Source organism: Conger conger, chromosome 5, assembly GCF_963514075.1.
Source record: "Conger conger chromosome 5, fConCon1.1, whole genome shotgun sequence".
NCBI lineage: Eukaryota > Metazoa > Chordata > Actinopteri > Anguilliformes > Congridae > Conger > Conger conger.
Genome location: NC_083764.1, coordinates 3517912 through 3537532, shown reverse-complemented (window position 1 = coordinate 3537532; position 19621 = coordinate 3517912). Strand labels below are relative to the sequence as shown.

The window sequence follows — 19621 nt, the reverse complement described above, 5'->3', positions numbered from 1 at the left end:
TTCGGGTTCCTACGCCGCGGGGCCTCCTCGGCGGCCCTGCTCTCTGTCTGGGGCAGCGGTGGGTGAAAGGGGAGCTGGGTAACGTGAGCAGCCTCGGGTAGCGGCCGGCGTCTCAGGAGCTGGTGAATAATGCAGCAGCGGTGGCGGTGGTTTGTGGCGACAGCGCCGTGTTGTGCTGCGTGTGCAGTCTGGCCACGGTCCCCGCTCTCTCAGTGCTGCAGGGGCACGTTAGCGATTAGCGCTGCGGTTAGCACGTTAGCCGTTAGTGGTGCAGGAGCATGTTAGCGATTAGCGCTGCGGTTAGCACGTTAGCCGGTAGCGGCGCAGGAGCATGTTAGCGATTAGCGCTGCGGTTAGCACGTTAGCCGTTGGTGGCGCAGGAGCATGTTAGCGATTAGCGCTGCGGTTAGCACGTTAGCCGGTAGCGGCGCAGGAGCATGTTAGCGATTAGCGCTGCGGTTAGCACGTTAGCCGTTAGTGGTGCAGGAGCATGTTAGCGATTAGCGCTGTAGGAGCATGTTAGCCATTAGCTCGTCAGTTAACATGTTAGCCAGGAGCACTGCAGGAGCACGTTAGCCATTAGCACTGCAGGGCCATTAGCACTAGCACACTCTCCCACACTTGTAACACCGCTCTCTCTCCCTCACCCACGGGGAGAGTATGTGATTGAAGTGCTGACAGGAGTGTGTTAGCCATTAGCGCTGCAGGAGCACATTAGCCATTAGCGTTGCAGCAGTCTGTTAGCCATTAGCGCTTGAACACACAGGAGTCAGGGGTGTCTGCCTCTCACACACACGGTATAACATGTCGAGTTCATAATTCCCCGATGTGCTGAATGGCCTGTTCTCATCCCTTTGAGTTATTATATTCTCATAACACTAATGCGGTATGAGTACAGCCTGGCTCCATCAGGCCTAAATCAGGTCTGAAGTGGAATGTCTTTTATGAAACAGGTGGTACGCGCGAGCCGGGCAGTTTGACCGCGTCGGTATCTCATCAGAAGGCTTCGGCTCGGGCACGTGATTGGACATAACGGGCGATTACAGACCACTCTTTGTCAAGGGCCATCGACTTCATTGACGGCCCTCGGTTGTTCATTTCCCGGCACATTATTGACCCTTCACAGGCACCGTAGAGTGGCTTTCGAGTGGCTGCCGAGATGTTGTTGTTGTTGCTGTAAAGTCGTTACGGCGGAGTTTGGATTGCGGATTGTTTCGCACAGAAACGCCCCCGTGTGTGTGTGTGTGTGTGTGTGTGTGTGTGTGTGTGTGTGGGTTTAATTTCGTTCTGGACCGAGCGGGTACAGCGTCAGGATGTTCTGGACCAGGACGTTCTCTGTTATAAAGGTTAAGAGGCGACACACTGCTGGGTAATCTGATGGAGGCCTTCTGGCATCCGGGCTTATGGGATTTTTTTTATGTGCAATATTGTGCAATAAAGGACAGTATTGTGCAAGGAAGAAACCATGGTGAGAACCAGACTCAGCAGGGGGGGGGGGGGGATCTTCTGCAATCGGCTGTACTAAAGACAGTCGGTCAGGTTTATAAGTCAGCATGACTCAGCCAGACCTGGGTCAAATGCATAATTGTTTTGGATTTAAATACTCTTCTGTGCACGATTGAGCCAACCAAGAGGACCAGAAGGTGGGGTTTACACTTTCGTTCCATAGGTTTCAATACAGCAGACCGGCTTGGTAAAGCGTAGAGAAGGATTTGTATCCATACTGTATTGATACTGGGAGCTGGGGCTTTGGGGTGCAGGGAGCTGGGGGCTTTGGGGTGCAGGAGGAGCTGGGGGCTTTGGGGTGCAGGAGGAGCTGGGACTTTGGGGTGCAGGAGGAGCTGGGGGCTTTGGGGTGCAGGAGGAGCTGGGACTTTGGGGTGCAGGAGGAGCTGGGGGCTTTGGGGTGCAGGAGGAGCTGGGGCTTTGGGGTGCAGGAGGAGCTGGGGCTTTGGGGTGCAGGAGGAGCTGGGGCTTTGGGGTGCAGGAGGAGCTGGGGGCTTTGGGGTGCAGGAGGAGCTGGGACTTTGGGGTGCAGGAGGAGCTGGGGGCTTTGGGGTGCAGGAGGAGCTGGGGCTTTGGGGTGCAGGAGGAGCTGGGGCTTTGGGGTGCAGGAGGAGCTGGGGCTTTGGGGTGCAGGAGGAGCTGGGGCTTTGGGGTGCAGGAGGAGCTGGGGGCTTTGGGCTGCAGGAGGAGCTGGGGCTTTGGGGTGCAGGAGGAGCTGGGGCTTTGGACCACATGTTTGAAATGTGGCTTAGGACAGAAAAAAAAGAAAAAAAAAGAAAAGCAGAACAGCCAATTGGATCAGTGCATTAGAAGCCAGGGTTCCATAGCTCCACCCTTTTTGAAGGGCTATGTGTAGTTTCAGTATACAGGTACACTGTGAGAAAAAAAAACATTTCTAACTTTAAAAAGGGTCCGTGCTACCTAAATAATTTTAAGTTAAGTCAACTTAAGAAGGCCAGTGTTTTACTCTGATTAGTGAAAACTTAGCTTTAGAATTTGTAGGCAGGATGGACACTAATGGTTCTGAGGGTTAAGGAGGTACCACTAGAACACCGACATATGCTGTTACGGCCCATTAGCTAACGACGTTCCTCTTACAGTGCACACACTGTACATAAGGGTGGAGTTAACTACAATTATATAAAAATCCCACAACTTCTGGGAAGATTTCCTTCACCAATTAGCACAATTACATAATTGACTGTCAAAGAATTGCATGCACATGTGTACATATGAATTGAGCGATTGTTCTTTCGTCTGACAGGTTATTATGTAATCTCTGCTAATTGGTTTAGAAGAGTGTTGATGGTAGTCTGTGGTTGAATTTGCTGTTATGCTGCCTAAAGATTGATATCATTCGTCCCATGCTTCTGAGAATTATAAACACACAACAAAATGTTTTTGGGCATTTCCTTCTGGGCATTTCCACGTTTGTTTTATACCATTGTGAACTTTGTGTGGACTCCAAGGTACCATGTGTGTGCCTGGTTGCAAGCTGTTGTGTGTGTGCATACGTGTGTGTGTGTGTGTGTGTGTGTGTGTGTGTGTGTATGGTCTATTTTAGCTCACGCTCTTTCCAGCTGTTCTGTATTCCAGTTTACAGCGTGTGGTCCTGCATGTGGACAAACACAGCAGCTGTTCTGTACGTCATTAGTGTGATTATATAAGAGCCACTGGCACCCAATTAAACAGGCATTGTGATACACACTAGTATGTCATCACTCATTCTGTATTGTGCTATTGAGCTGTGTTTAAATTATCCTGGCTGATGTGTAACTGTGGTCGTTCTTTACTTTCCTAGAGAGAGAGGGAGGGAGAGAGAGGGAGAGGGAGGGAGAGCGAGAGGGAGAGAGAGGGAGGGGAGAGAGAGAGAAAGAGTGAGGAATAGAGTGTGAGAGAGAGAGAGAGAAAGAGAGAGCCAGGCCAGTCTAAGGATACATAAACAATGATGACCTGGAGGCAGTCAGCAGTCCTACCTTAACTCTCACTGAATGTGAGACAGATGAATGTGTTTGCCTTTTTCTTCGTTCACAAACACAGCTTGAAAAGTTATCTTTTTTGCAGTCGCTGAACTGACAGTGACCATGTTTGTGAGGAAGAAGATAACCGTCACACTTGTTGCCGTAGATATGAGGACCAGCAGTTACCAAAGATGTGATTGATGTTGTTGTACAAGGGGAGGCTGCCCTTTGAAAGATGGGGCTTGTAGCTGCAGGTTGAGGGCGTGTGTTTGTTTAGTTAGTGTGTTTGTGTGTTTGTGTGTTTGTTGTACAGGGTTTCTGAGGGAGGCTTCTGGCTCTTCTTACTCACTGCTTCTGTAAGGCTGGGAGGACCACTGGCTCTTCTTCCTCGCTGTTTCTGTAAGGCTGGGAGGACCACTTGCTCTTCTTCCTCACTGTTTCTGTAGAGCTGGAGAACTCTGCTGCAGTGTAGGCAGGCCACAGTAACAGTGGAAAAAGGACCTTTTTTAGGACGATACAACGGCCTCTCTTTACATCTGAAAGCCCACGGGAAGGGCCTGGCTCATCACATGGATAAACAGGAAATACACTGATTTCACAAACGAGACACAGCACCGAGAGAGAGAGAAGGAGAGAGATGGAGGGAAGGAGGAAGAGGGAGAGAGAGAGGGAGAGAGAGAGAGAGAGAGGGAGGAGGGAGAGAGATGTGGTGTGTGTGTGTCTGTGGGCACACAGGAAGCACACTAGCGCACTGAAATGTAATTATGAAATGTACACACACACACACACGTAATTTGACCCACATTATCCGCGTGTGAGTGTGTGATCGTCAGTGTTGACAATAGTGGCACATTTGATCCTGGTGGATCTGAGGCTCATGGGGACAGTGAGAGATTGTGTGCACAGGGCGGGACGTGTGTCAGCAGAGTGAGGGGGCGGATTCTGCTGAGTCTGCATCGCCCCCTCCCCTCTCGCCGCCCCGCTCGGCCCTGCCCCCCCCCTCGATGGCCCCCCAGGGAGGGATTAGCGACACACTGCTGGTCCCGCCGCCCGGCGTGATCGATGGGCTGGTCCCGCCATGCGGCGTTTCCACCCTGCCGCACCTCTCTCCCGCACACAGACTGCTGCAGGAAAACTACATCTCCCACAATGCACACAGTCTGCTGCAGGAAAACTACATCTCCCACAATGCACACAGTCTGCTGCAGGAAAACTACATCTCCCACAATGCACACAGACTGCTGCAGGAAAACTACATCTCCCACAATGCACACAGACTGCTGCAGGAAAACTACATCTCCCACAATGCACACAGTCTGCTGCAGGAAAACTACATCTCCCACAATGCACACAGTGCTGCAGGAAAACTACATCTCCCACAATGCACACAGAGTGCTGCAGGAAACCTACATCTCCCACAATGCACACAGTCTGCTGCAGGAAAACTACATCTCCCACAATGCACATAGACTGCTGCAGGAAAACTACATCTCCCACAATGCACACAGACTGCTGCAGGAAAACTACATCTCCCACAATGCACACAGAGTGCTGCAGGAAACCTACATCTCCCACAATGCACACAGTCTGCTGCAGGAAAACGACATCTCCCACAACGCACACAGACTGCTGCAGGAAAACTACATCTCCCACAATGCACACAGACTGCTGCAGGAAAACTACATCTCCCACAACGCACACAGTCTGCTGCAGGAAAACTACATCTCCCACAATGCACACAGTCTGCTGCAGGAAAACTACATCTCCCACAATGCACACAGAGTGCTGCAGGAAACCTACATCTCCCACAATGCACACAGACTGCTGCAGGAAAACTACATCTCCCACAATGCACACAGACTGCTGCAGGAAAACTACATCTCCCACAATGCACACAGTCTGCTGCAGGAAAACTACATCTCCCACAATGCACACAGAGTGCTGCAGGAAACCTACAAACCTACATCTCCCACAATGCACACAGACTGCTGCAGGAAAACTACATCTCCCACAACGCACACAGACTGCTGCAGGAAAACTACATCTCCCACAATGCAGCATGGCGTTACGACTGTCACCACAGCGGGGCTTTTTGTTTCGCTGCTTTTTTTGTCTAAAGTGGGAGATTAAAGTGGAGCTTTTGAGTCTTTTTTTTCTTCTCTTGACTCCTTAAATCTTTAATGAAGGAGTTCTGCTTCAGTTTAGAGTCGTAATAAATATTCAGGCTTGGATGAAAAGGGAGAAATGGGAATAAATTATCATTTAAAAAGAACCCTGGATAATTTCCATGTTAACAGCCTCATGAATCCCCCGAATTCCCCGGCTGCTGCACCTATGGAGGGGTAAAGATTCAAAGTGGGTCAGTAGCGGGACGCAGTTTTTGATGCACAGGCTCACACATCATCACAGTTCTGTACGGAGGGTTAAAGAGTACGGACTGGAGAGAGGGCGGGGCCAGGGCTGTCACTCTTCTGATGGGTGTTATGTGATTGGTGGCCATGACTCACCTTGTCTCTGACCCAGTCGGTCTGTGAACGCTGTGGTGCCAGTATTCCCCCAGTACTGACACTGTGGAGCCACAGCGGACTGGAGCCTCTTTACAACACTGCACTCTCTCTCTCTCTCCTCCCCTCTTTCTTTTTACTGTTATATTCTCCCTTTCTCTCCTCCCTCATCATTGTGTTTCACTCTCTCTGTTTCCCTGTCTGTCTGTCCAAATTCTTCCCTCGCTCTCTCTCTCCTGCATTCTTATCTGTCACCCTCTCCTGCTCTCTCCTTCTTTAATCTCTTACTTTTCTCTTTCACTTTCAGTCATCCTCTCTCTCTCCCTCCCTCCCTCTCCCCCTCTGCTCCCATCTCTGTTTCTCTCCCTCTCCCTCCCTCCCTCTCTCTTTATTTTGGTTTTGTTATTTGTTGTTTTTGTTCCAGAGTACTGTGGCCGTTCTTTGTCTGTTAAAGTTCTGGTTGTGGATTTATTTTCGCAGGCCTATTGATGTGGCTACTGGCTACAATAAAGGAATATCAACTCTCTTTCATACTCTCTCCCTCTCCCCCGCTCTCTCCCTCCCTCCCTCTCCCTCTCTCTCTCATACACCCATGGTCTTAAGGTGTGTCCATACACACACACACGTACACACACACACGCGCACACACACACGCACACACACACACGCACGCACACACACAGGCACACACACACACACACGCACACACACATACACACACACACGCACACACACACACACACACACACACACGCACACGCACACACACACACACACACACACACACACACACAGCTCAGCCTGCAGTGGACCCTGTTCACACCTCACTGATAATTGAATAATTTACAGACACAAAACACTCAAAATGCACCAAAACGCAGACTCCCACCTCAGCCAGTCCAGCAGTGTCCCCTTTCCCCCGCGTCTGCCCCCCCTCCCCGCCCCCCCGCTGGGGGTTTCTGTTCCAGGGGAGGGTGACACCCCTCTTTGTGCTGGGAGTTTCGCCTTATCATTGCACCACTGCATTGAATCTGACACGGTCGGCGTGGTCTCCTGTGGGAACGACGTTTCGCACCTCTCTACCGCCCTCTGGTGGCCAAAGGGTGCCGGCGCACCTGCGAATTAACCACCTGCATTCTACTGCATCATCAGCGTGTGTGTGTGTGTGTGTGTGTGTGTATATGTGTGAGTGTGTGTGTGCGTGTGTGTGTGAAGGTTCATTTTCTCTTTTTATAGTTTAGCATCTTTTATTTTCTATTTTTATAGTTTAGCACCTTTTATTTTCTATTTTTATAGTTTCACTTCTTTTCACCAGCGTTTCAGCAGTGTGGGATGATGCTGAAATTGATTTATGTTTGTTGGGTTATTTTCAGTTTTTCTCGTACCACCTCTCTCTGTTCTTTCTGCTGTTTCGTTAATGAAGGTGGTCATTCGGTAATAAGCATTGTTTGTTTGTATTTATCAGAGTTTAACTGCGTATCAATGTGGAGTTTGCATGTCCCTGGTATTGCTGTATATCTTGTGCTGCGAGGAATCATTTTGTGTTGCTGATGATGTCACATGACTGAACTCTCCCTCTCCTGTCCCATCATGCAGCGGGGCGATGGCGGTGAACGTGTACTCCACGTCTGTTACCATAGAGAACCTGAGCCGTCATGACATGCTGGCCTGGGTCAACGACTCGCTGCACCTCAGCTACACCAAGGTGGAGCAGCTGTGTTCAGGTGGGTCTAACCCTGACCCTGACCCCTAACCCCTAACCCTGACCCCGACCCCTAACCCCTAACCCCTAACCCCAACCCCAACCCCAACCCCAACCCCGACCCCTGACCCTGACCCTGACCCCTAACCCTAACCCTAACCCTGACCCCTAACCCCTAACCCTGACCCCTAACCCTAACCCTAACCCTGACCCCTAACCCCTAACCCCTAACCCTAACCCTAACCCCAACCCCAACCCCAATCCCTAACCCCTAACCCCGACCCCGAGCCCTAACCCTAACCCCGACCCCTAACCCTAACCCCTAACCCTAACCCCAACCCCAATCCCTAACCCCTAACCTGCACCTTAACCACTAGGCTACCGTCTGCCCCTTATGGTTGAAAGAAGGAAATGTTAATCCCTCTCTCTCTCTCTCCCTCTCTCCCTCTCTTCCCCCCACAGGGGCGGCGTACTGCCAGTTCATGGACATGCTGTTCCCCGGCTGTGTGCTCCTGAAGAAGGTGAAGTTCCAGGCCCGACTGGAGCATGAGTACATACACAACTTCAAAGTGCTGCAGGCAGCCTTCAAGAGGATGAACGTCGACAAAGTGAGTCCCCTCCTCCTCCGCCTCCGCGCAGACCTGTGCTCTGACCCGGTCTGACCCGGGTTCACACGCCTCTCTGTGGTCTGACCCGGGTTCACACGCCTCTCTGTGGTCTGACCCGGGTTCACACGCCTCTCTGTGGTCTGACCCGGATTCACACGCCTCTCTGTGGTCTGACCCGGGTTCACACGCCTCTCTGTGGTCTGACCCGGATTCACACGCCTCTCTGTGCTCCACTGACCTTGCCTGGTGCTGTTCTGACGGTCTAAAGCTAGGAGAGTCAGCTCGGCACCAGGAGGCGCGTTACCTCCTCTCCCCACTGGGGGGCGCTGAGTGCCCCAGTCTGCAGGTGTAAGGCACTGACATCCTGTGTTTAACCTCCGCACCTGTGTTTAATCAAACGCTATCCCCAGGCTAACGGTCAGTATCGACCTGCGTTCTGACCAGATCTGGGTCAAGTGCTTTATCTGAAAAGCTTTTAACCCTTCATAGAGCCTTGTAAAATTCCCAGAGAATGACTTTCTATATGGTTATTAATCTGTTCAGTCTTTCCTTAGCCCTTAGGGGCCAAATCGTTTAATCCTCTCTTTAGTCCATGGATTCCGTCCATATTTATTTAGTCCACATCATTAGTTTTCACTCCTGGTCCAGGAGAGCCGCAGGCTGTTTTAACCTTCATATCAGCTGCCAAATCAGACCCAGGAAACCAGGAGAGGTGAGTTAACTGAGTAATTAACTGCTTTAATTGATCCATTAAGTTCTGAATAACAACAAAAGCCAGCACACCCTGCAGCTCTCCAGGACCAGGAGTGAGGACCACCACCCCACACCATCGTAGTCACGCCCGGCATCTCTAACTTTTGTTTTTCCTCCTCCTTTTTTCCCCCCCAGATAATCCCTGTAGAAAAGCTAGTAAAAGGCAAGTTCCAGGACAACTTTGAGTTTGTCCAGTGGTTCAAGAAGTTCTTCGACGCCAACTACGACGGCAAGGAGTACGACCCACAGCTGGCCAGGCAGGGCCAGGACGTGCCACAGCCTCCTAACGCAGGTGAACACATTACCCACAAAGCAAAGCGGCCGTTCGGCTCCACAGGTAACCCCCTGACCCCGCCCGCCAGACCCCCACCGCCTCCGCTGCTTTCCCACAATGCCCTTCTCCACGGCTGGCTGTGGCTCCTGGTTTTTATTTTGGGTTTTTTTTGTTTTTGTTTTTTGTTTCTTTAAGCGGGCGACATGCCGCTGTGTGTGCACGCTTACGACCTCTGACCTCTGACCTATGACCATTCACGTGCTTCTGTGTGAGAAATGCAGTCAAAAACATTCCTCTTTTCAGTGTTCACTGGGACGCTGTTTTCAGTGTTTTTCTCTCTCTGAGAGAAAGGAGTATTGATGCTGCGCTCTTGAGAATAGCGCAATAATGCAAAACCGAATCCAGACACCCCCTTAAGGAAACAGCATATACTGCAGGATGTGTGTGTGTGTGTGTGCGTGTGCGTGTGTGTGAATGCGGGTGCATGCCTATGTGTGTGTGTGAATGTGTGAATGCGGGTGCATGCGTATGTGTGTGTGTGTGTGTGTGTGTGTGTATTTGGCTGTACATTATGAGCGGTTGCAGTAAAAATATGTCAATATACTGCAGTATAGACTGTGTCCTTTCATTGGCTACAGCAAAGTGGGTCCCGAAAAGAAATTCTAAAATGATGCACATCTGTGTGAGAAAACTGTAGGGGCACTTGAATGGTGAAACTTTTCTGTTGTGACTTTTTATGGCACATTATTCTCAGGGATTACTCCACTTGGATGTCTTTTTCTCGTCAAGATCAGACACACTGTATGCACAAGTCAAAACACATTCCAGAACGTTTTGAAGATGAGAATAGCAAAAAATATGTGTATATTAAAGACTAATTCCTACGAGACATGATAGAATGACATGGACCATTACTTGCAGTAGTTTGGTTTACTTTATTATTTTATCTCCTGGGATTTTCATGCACAACCGTCTCTAAAGTTTTCAGAGAATGGTGCAAAAAACAAACAATAGAAATACCCAATAAAGTGTTCAGTGAGTGTATATTTGCATTGTGAATATCAATTAATCATATCAAAAGTAGTACATAATTACATGTCTTCCGGAATAAATTCTAATTTCATTAGCGTAATGGATAGTGTAATGGCGGTAATGTTAGTGTAATAATGGCGGGTTAAAGATGTTTAAGAAGCAGGGCTCATTCCAATCCCTTATATTTCACAATATTTCTAATTTCTAATTCTCGTTTTCTCAATTCCCTCAATATTCGTTTATTTTTCTCACCTCTCCCGATGGGTGGGGCTCGGAGTAGAAAAAAGAGCAAGAACAAGAAAAAAGAGGAGAAGAAAAAGTGATTGGAATGAGCCTCCATCTCAGAGACCTCCGCAACCTCATTTTGAACCTTGAACTTTTGTTCTGACCAATCAGCTCTGACCAATGTGTTTGGCCATGTGACACTTTAGTATCAATGTGACACAGCCTTTTAAAGGAAGAAAAACATGTTGGTTTTTTTTCTTGTTTTTTTTGATGAGATGGATTTCTGCTTCTGAAACTGGGCCCAGTGTGAGTGCATGCAACCTTAACTCTAGACCAGGGCTCTCAGGCTCCAGTCCCGGAGGGCTGCAGTGTCTGCTGCTTTTCTGTGTTTCAGCGATTCATTTAAGCCTTTGAGCTAAAGCGCAAACACTCCTTGTTCTCGAGGCCTTAACTGGCTGCTGAATGGCAGGAATTCATGAATACCCGCAGACACAGCGCCCCCTACAGGACTGGAGGGTGACTCCCCTGCTCTCGACCGAAAGATTGTGCAGCAGCTGATTCGCTTCCCGGCTTCATACCCGGGTTGCCAACCTCTACATTTTAGGACTTATCTAACACAAACCTGATCAGGCTCATTATACATACCTTGTGAATTTAGATGTTTACAATCCTAAAATTGGTTGGCAACCCTACCCCCCCCAAAACAAAAAACGAGGAGCCGTGCTTGCTGCTGTGTTTTTCTAAATGTTAGACGTGTTTTTTTTTTCAGCCTTGCCGTGCAGCTGAGCATTTCTCGCATGTGCTAAATGAGTTTACTGACAGGTGTCCGTCAAATTTAACTCACCCGATGTCCCGCCCCCTTTCCGCCGCAGTGCCCCAGAGAACATCCCCCACCGCCCCCAAAAACATGCCCGCCCCTCAGCGGCTGATGAACCACCCCGCACGGAGGAACCCCCCCCAGGCCCGGAACGGGGGAGGGGACAGCGACACCCAGATCATGGAGCTCAACCAGCAGGTTCGGGCCCCAGATTCTGACTTTAACGTTTCAGTGATCATCTACAGTTTCCTGGGCTTTTGGTGCTGACTGTTGGCCATGACAGCTCACCTACACCAGTGTACGCTCCTAAGGTTTTCCTTCTGATCGCCGAGATCAGTCTACCTCATGGGTCATCAACAACATATGTTGAGTTACTTGTAGTTTCTGCAAACAAGGATCATTGTTGTACTGCAAACAAGAAAGAAAGTTGTTCCTGGTTTGACACTTTCTACAGTTATCTCAGTAACACCCGGCTGGTGGGTTTATTTTGCCTTGTTTGTTTTGAAGCTGATGGATCTGAAGTTGACGGTCGACGGTCTGGAGAAGGAGAGAGATTTCTACTTCAGTAAGCTACGAGACATCGAGCTGATCTGCCAGGAACACGAGAGCGAAAACAACCCTGTGCTGTCACGCATCATCAACATTCTCTACGCTACAGAGGTAAACACACACACACACACACACACACACACACTGACAGGCACACACACACACACACTGACAGGCACACACACACACACACACTGACAGGCACACACACACACACACTGACAGGCACACACACACACACACACACACACTGACAGGCACACACACACACACACACTGACATGCACACACACACTGACAGGCACACACACACACACACACACACTGACAGGCACACACACACACACACACACACACACTGACATGCACACACACACACACACTGACAGGCACACACACACACACACACTGACAGGCACACACACACACACACACTGACATGCACACACACACACACACACACTGACATGCACACACACACACACACACACACTGACATGCACACACACACACACACACACACACACTGACATGCACACACACACACACACACACACTGACATGCACACACACACACACACACACACACACTGACATGCACACACACACACACACACACACACACACTGACATGCACACACACACACACACACACACTGACATGCACACACACACACACACACACACTGACATGCACACACACACACACACACTGACATGCACACACACACACACACTGACATGCGCACACACACACACACACACTGACATGCACACACACACACACACACATACTGACATGCACACACACACACACACACACTGACATGCACACACACACACACGCACTGACATGCACACACACACACACACACTGACATGCACACACACACACACACACACTGACATACACCGCACACACACAAACACATGCACACACGCACACACACACATGCACACACACACACACACAGTGATCATTACATTACATTACATTAATTTAGCTGATAGGGATCCATAATGTGTCCAACATGACTTACAGTAGATTACACTGAGCCGGGGTCGGTGTGGGGTTAATAAGGTGTTTGTCCCTTCTTCAGGACGGCTTCGCTGCACCAGAGGATGAGGAGATCGACAACCAGCCCCACGACGACCAGGACGAATACTAGACCCTCTCTACACCTGCTCTCTCTCCCTGTACCTGCTCTCTCTCTCTTTCTCTCTGTCTCTGTCTGTCTGTCTCTTTCTTTCTTTCTCTCTGTCTTTCTCTGTCTTTCTCTCTGTCTCTCCCTGTACCTGCTCTCTCTCTCTTTCTCTGTCTCTGTCTGTCTCTCTCTTTCTTTCTTTTTCTCTGTCTTTCTCTCTCTTTCTCTGTCTCTCTCTGTCTGTCTCTCTCTCTCTCTGTCTCTGCCTTTCTCTCTGTCTCTCTTTCTGTCTCTGTGTGTCTCTTTCTCACTCTCTCTCACTCTTTCTCTCTCTCAGTCCTTTCTCGCTCTCTCTCTCTCTTTATTCCTCGTCTTCCTGTCTCCCTCTATTACTCTCTCACCCCTCTATCTCTCCCTCCCGATGCATCCCTCTTTTTCTCTCTCTCCCTCTCTTCCGCTCCCTCCTCTCTGTCCACCCCCTCGCCGCTCACCAACGCCCCAACGCCCGACATCCAGCAGGCTGACCCCCGACCCCTGACCCCCGACCCCTGACCCTCTGCACCGCAGCCCAGCGCACACGCGCTGCGCGGGAACACCGCCGCCAGGAGGGAGCGCCAAGGATGGAACAGCGGTTACTGTCTCACTCTTCCAGGAGCCCCCCCAAACACACGCACACACACACACACACACACACACACACACACACACACTCACACACACGTGCACACAGACACACACACACACACTCACACACACACACACACACTCACACACGCATACATGCTCACACATACACACACACAAACACACACTTACATGCATGCATGCACACACGCACACACACTACAGACGCACAACACACAACAGATCAAAGCGACGCTTTATGTACCAGCACCAAAACACTGCACCTGCAACCGATGCTAAATTATTCTCCATTTCCCCTCCAGTGACTTTCAGTGGTACAAGTTTGTTTGTATATTGTGTTCACGGGCAATCAGCTGACGAAATATATAAAACATAATCAAAGATTTGTCTAAACAAAATGGCGGTGACGGGGTAGCCTATGACGACCGTGCAGGTGGATTTAACGGCTTATTCGTGTTCAAAGGACAGCATGAGGCTTTTCTCATTTTTTGTTTGATTATTTATTGTTATTATTATTTTATTTTTGTATCGGCTGGGTTGGGGGCAGGTGCGGGAGGACGAGGAGGTTGTGGGGGTTGCGGTAGCACGTAAAGAAGAAATAAAGGAAGAATTGTAATAAAAGAATATGGCAGTTACGGCTAGACTCGTACAGACTGACCGTTTCAGAAGCGCTCTTGGGCTAGCTCTCTCCCAGTGCATATCTACCGTACTTTGAGCATGTGAATGTCATAGATCCAGCAGTGAAGGAGTGATATATTTTTTTAACTGCTGTCATCCGGAGGCTCGGAGCTCAGCGGGTGGTGGTTCGTTCCTCTCTCGTGCGTTCTTACTCAGAAACCTCTTTCAGTGAAACTGTGAAATGTATTTATTTAAAGTGAAAAGGGCCGGCTAATGTTCAAAAGTTTGGAGCTTCTTGAGCTCTTTTTTATGAATTATTGAAATTAATAAGAGAAACTGAACGCCACTACTGGCTGACGACTCCGTTTCAGAGTTTGTGTTTTTAGCTGCTATTCTTCTTATTTTGTTTTTGTTTTTTTTTTCCTCTCCAGTTTTAAATGTTTGGATTTGGTTTATTTTGATATATTCTGTACACATTTAAATGCCACACAAGTTATGAGTAAGGCGGAGGTCGAGAGTGTCGCATTTCGGGCAGGTGACTGACTGTGAGTCACTCTGAGCGCGCTTGCATTTAGGTGACCCCCGAAACACACACCCCCCCCAAAAAAAAAAAAAAAAAAAAAATTAAGCATTAATTCATCATTAATTCATTGCATTTATATATGTGTAGCGCCTTTCTCACACTCGAAGCGCTTTACAAAGATCAGGGGGCGTAACACGCCTCAACCACCACCAATGTGCAGCACCCACCTGGGTGATGCAACGGCAGCCATTTTGCACCAGAACGCCACACCACACAACAGCTGAGATGGAGGGGGAGAGAACAGTAAAATCGGGGGAAGATTAGGTGGCGGGTTGAGAGAGCCGGGACCCCGGGGACCCCCGTTATAATCACCGCTTGTACAAACCAACACCACGGTTACCTGACACCTTGGACATCTCCTCTTCAGCCTCAGATCAGATGTCTGATTGATACAGTGGCCAGAACAACCTTGTGCAAAAAAACCTGCATCTGTTTTCAGTTTTATTAAGTAAAATAAACTTGTGTGAAAAAAATGGAAAATATGTTGTTGTTGTTGTTGTCATTGATACATAAGGTGAACGTGGCTGTAGGATTTCACAGTTTCGTCGTAAATATTCAGCTGCGTTGTTATGCTGTCGCTGAGTGTGATGTCTGTTAGGAACAACGTATTACATATTTAATTTCGTGTGAAAAAAAAAACTAACATTTTCTCAACTTGTCCTGGGCCCTGTTCCACAAAGCAGGATTGTGTAGTTGTACACCACAGGTGTCAAACTCCGGTCCTGGAGGGCCGTAGTGTCTGCTGGTTTTTGGGGTGTTCTGGGTTCATTCAAGTCATTGATTGGTTAAAGAATCCACACGCCTTGTTCTCAAGGCCTTAATTGGCCTTAATTGGCAGCTGATTGAAAGGAAACCACAAAAACCCGCAGACACTGCGGCCCCCTGGGGATTCAGTTTGACACCCCTGTTGTACCCTGACTCCATACTGCACTAGTAAAACCCGGACCCTGCCTAAAACTGGAACATGGACTGAAAAAAAAAAAAAAAAGAAGCTGTTCTGGGTTTGCACAGTTATTTGGTTAATTCAGTAATCCTGCTTTGAGGAGCAGGCCCTAGTTCCCAGCCTAAGTTAAAATGGCTGACTATCTACAACCGTAGCTGCATTCATGCATGAACCCCACGCCCGAATCAGGAGACATCCACAGTTCTCCTCCGAAACACATGGTGGTGCCAGCCTGCTTCTTCTCCCACGGCTGAGTTACAGCCAGGCTCACACAGGGTGGAGTCAGAGGAAGACCTTTCATGTGGTCAGACCAGGGGACCAGGGATTGACATTACCCCAGAGAACCCAGTGGGAACTGGAGGTATTGCAGCTTCTTAAGCCTCATATATACATACCGGTATATATATATATATTGCATATAGAAATATTGTTTATAGATCAGGGGTGCACAACAAGGGCCGATCCGTTTCAGGATTTCGTGCCACCTTCTGGTCTCAATGATTTAATTGGCTCAATCACATCTTATCTGTCATGTGTATGAGTACCAGCTACAGCTGCAGACTGCAAGTGTATCCTAATGATGTTACTGTGCTCAAGTGCAGGCTTGAACCGGGGTAATTTATAGAGCTGTCAGCAACTTAAAAACAAAACAGTTGGTTGGAACAAAAGCCAGTACGCAGACTGACCCTCCAGGACTGGAGCGGAGCATCCCTGATATAGATATATTGTATGTGTCACTGAGATCTCCATGTAAACCACACAAGTCACTGGAGCAAATGCCCGGAGAGGAAACTATAAAAATTGTTAGAAAAACATCAAAACGGAAGTATAGAACCTCGGGTGTTTCTTCAGGTTATGAATTGAGCTTTCAGCCTCATATTATGAATGTAACTAAAGATGTCCTCCTCATTCCGTTCGATTCAGTCTATTTTATTTGTATAGAGCTTTTCACAGAATAGTGCCGACCACAAAGGCGTCCCACAGAAATACCAGCCCTGAGCTCCCGGATAACTTCCTAGTGGGGAGTATGTCAACCAAGAATCTCTTCTGGGCAAATAATTGTACGCACGACGATGCAAGAGATTTCTCGGCGAATAGTGGAGTAATTCTCACGTTTCAGTTCTCACGGGCTAGCATTCTTTTAGAAATAAGATTAACTAAATATATTAACATCCAGGAAATAGCACAAAAGACTGGGATGCTGCTCACAAAATAAATGGGACGGAATTGTAGGGAAACTTACTTTATGTACTTAGGCCATACATTTAGGGACGACGTCATATTATTAAATTCCGAAAATAAATAAATAATGAGTAAAAAATTAATTTCATAATGTTTGCTCTTCATATTTGAGAACTTTCTAGGATTATGTCTAGTGTTTGAGTGCAACGGCATTTCGTTGCGTGTGACTTAATTATGCACGTGATTTAATTATGCGTCACCTTGCCCGTTCGATTTGCTGCAGGCCGCAGCGATCTCGCGCTCCGGGAGCCGGAGAATCTGGAGGTTAAACAACAGAATCTCCCTCTGAGCGTCATATGCAGCGGATCGGGTAATATTCTATCCGCGATAAGAGCGTAGCTGACGCGCTACGGGATGGACGCGCTCAGGGGCGGCTGCGGGGGTGTTTTACAGCAGTGGGTGGGCTTTTTGCGGCAGGGGGGGGTTTGTTTTGGGTTCTCAGCTGTTCAATGGGCGGAGCCTGTGGCATTCGGGAACTGCAATAAGATCGCGCGGATTGCGGCGGAGGTAAGGCATCCTTTCTCTGCTGTTCTGGGGGGGGAAAAAACGCATTGGCGAAATCTGCCCTGGATGACAATAGATTTATTTCGTTGAAACCTGGAAAAAAACGTCTTGCGTCGTTTTGCTGTGTCAAAGAGGCTAGCGACATCAGCTAAAACGAACCCATTTATAACCTTGCCACTCCCTTGCAGTGTTCTGTCGAGATACCCGGGCCAAGCTCCCTTATTAAATATTAACAAGGCAGTTTTAATGGTTCAAATCCACCGATGTACCGCGCCGAATGCTGATGTGCCTGGCGTTTCTCCTTTAAAATGGTGTGCATGGCTAGCAACAGAAACGCATGGCTGGCAGTCCGATCTCGGTCGAAAACGCTCAGTATAGACGAAAGGGGGGGGGGGGGGGTTAATGCAATAGAGATGCGACCAGAACGGTCTCTTCCATTATCCGAATGGAGAACCTTTTGGCAGACCCGCTTTGCGCTTTGTCGCAGAAGCATTCGCGCCACATATAGGCGAGTATGCACTGTGGTTAACATTACTCAGTTATCTAGCTCCATGTCCATCTTGTGAGGTAATAAATGAAACACGCCTACGTGTGCTCATGTCCATAATCGAGACGTTTTACTGGGCATTCCTGCGAGGTCTGAACCGGGGATGAAAACCGACGTAATTCTGAAAGTCGCCCTATGAAATTTATCGAGGGCATAGCAACAGCTTCGAAGTTGTTCGACAAACTAACACAGTGCGTGTCCGCCGCGAGACACGGTGCCGTTCTACCTCTAAAATAAATGTGAATGAAAACAAATGGCGAACTATCCTAGCATCTCGGGATGGCTTAATTCATTTCATATCCATTTAAATTCCCGAAGGATGCCACGCCTTGTTGTGTCAAGTGCGAGTCACTCCCTCTGATTTCATGATTTGATATCGGCAGACTCTTTGGACTAAACACCTGCTTTTCACAATTCAATGGGTTATTTAAAGTACGAATTGTGACAGTTGAATTTATTTACAAGAGAGAACACTGTTTTGCGGACTTGGTTAAAACTGTATCTGTATGTCACACATTACAGCTACCTCTATATGGAAATGGAAATGATTAAAACTTTTTGATGTTTATTGCATTGTTTTGGATATGCAGTTTTAATTGTTACCGTTTTCCCTGAAATGGCAGTGTCTGCTTCAAAATGTCCCGCAGGCTCTACAAGTCGTTTTATCTCTGAAAACACAATGTCTATACAACATAAAACAGCATAGATACAGCAAAAGAAGAGATCAGTTATATTTGTGAAAACTGAAATCATTTAAAATGATATATAATATATATATTGCATTACAGTTGGTTACAAAGCACGAAGCAGTATTTACTGTCCTTTAAAAGCAAGAATGTGGAAAAACTACCATTAAACAGTGGCATGTAAATGTGTAATTTTCTTTCTACATAAATGTGAATATGAATGAAATGACAGCATCGCTCCATTGTCTCCCGTCTCGCCCTCATTACCACTCCGCGCCGCGAGCCACGCAAACGGCGCCCTCCGTGAATGCACAAGCGCACGGGGGTGGGGGGTGGGGGGCCTGGTGCTGGGGCCTGGTGCTAGGACCCAGGCGGGGGATGGTCACTGTAACCATTGTTTCAGCCGTCACCGAGAACACAACCGTTTTAGAGAATGCTCTTTCACATGTTTTAAAAAGACAAAACAGATTTTCAGTCCACACCCTAATCTCAATTTGTCACACTTTTGGACCACATCTTCACAGATGGCATGCTGATTTGACCGTATAAGAAACCCCTGGAACTGAAATCTGGGAGATATGGGGTAACAAAGTTTGCACTAATCCATGTGACTCCCTGACTTTGACTTGCCTTATCTCTATTACTGTTGGCCATAGAGACATTGTACTTATATCATTGTGTATGTCTTCACCAGCTCTATAATTTGCATAATTGCCATGTTCTCTCCAAAGTAAATTAAGATAAGATAATATTTAAATCTGATTTCTGGAAAAAACA

General features: G+C 48.2%; 2 protein-coding genes across 6 annotated transcripts in view; both read left to right on the top strand.

Moving 5' to 3' along the window:
• The window catches only part of LOC133129677 (microtubule-associated protein RP/EB family member 3-like), a 36390-nt gene extending 20988 nt beyond the window's left edge, over window positions 1–15402 (top strand). For 3 of the 4 annotated variants that reach the window (XM_061243925.1, XM_061243927.1, XM_061243926.1), the window contains 6 exons: window positions 7568–7695; window positions 8136–8281; window positions 9170–9371; window positions 11438–11580; window positions 11890–12042; window positions 13032–15402. In XM_061243925.1, the coding sequence (XP_061099909.1) occupies window positions 7575–7695; window positions 8136–8281; window positions 9170–9371; window positions 11438–11580; window positions 11890–12042; window positions 13032–13100 (834 nt within the window). In that variant the 5' untranslated portion in view covers window positions 7568–7574 and the 3' untranslated portion in view covers window positions 13101–15402. The remainder of the gene's footprint in view (window positions 1–7567; window positions 7696–8135; window positions 8282–9169; window positions 9372–11437; window positions 11581–11889; window positions 12043–13031) is intronic. The other variant, XM_061243928.1, reaches the window with a different exon arrangement.
• Window positions 15403–17476: 2074 nt separating this feature from the next.
• si:ch211-278j3.3 (E3 ubiquitin-protein ligase RNF19B) overlaps window positions 17477–19621 on the top strand; it is a 10579-nt gene continuing 8434 nt past the window's right edge. For both annotated transcript variants that reach the window (XM_061243412.1, XM_061243411.1), the window contains exon 1: window positions 17477–17614. The gene's annotated coding sequence lies outside the window, so the exon portion shown is untranslated. The remainder of the gene's footprint in view (window positions 17615–19621) is intronic.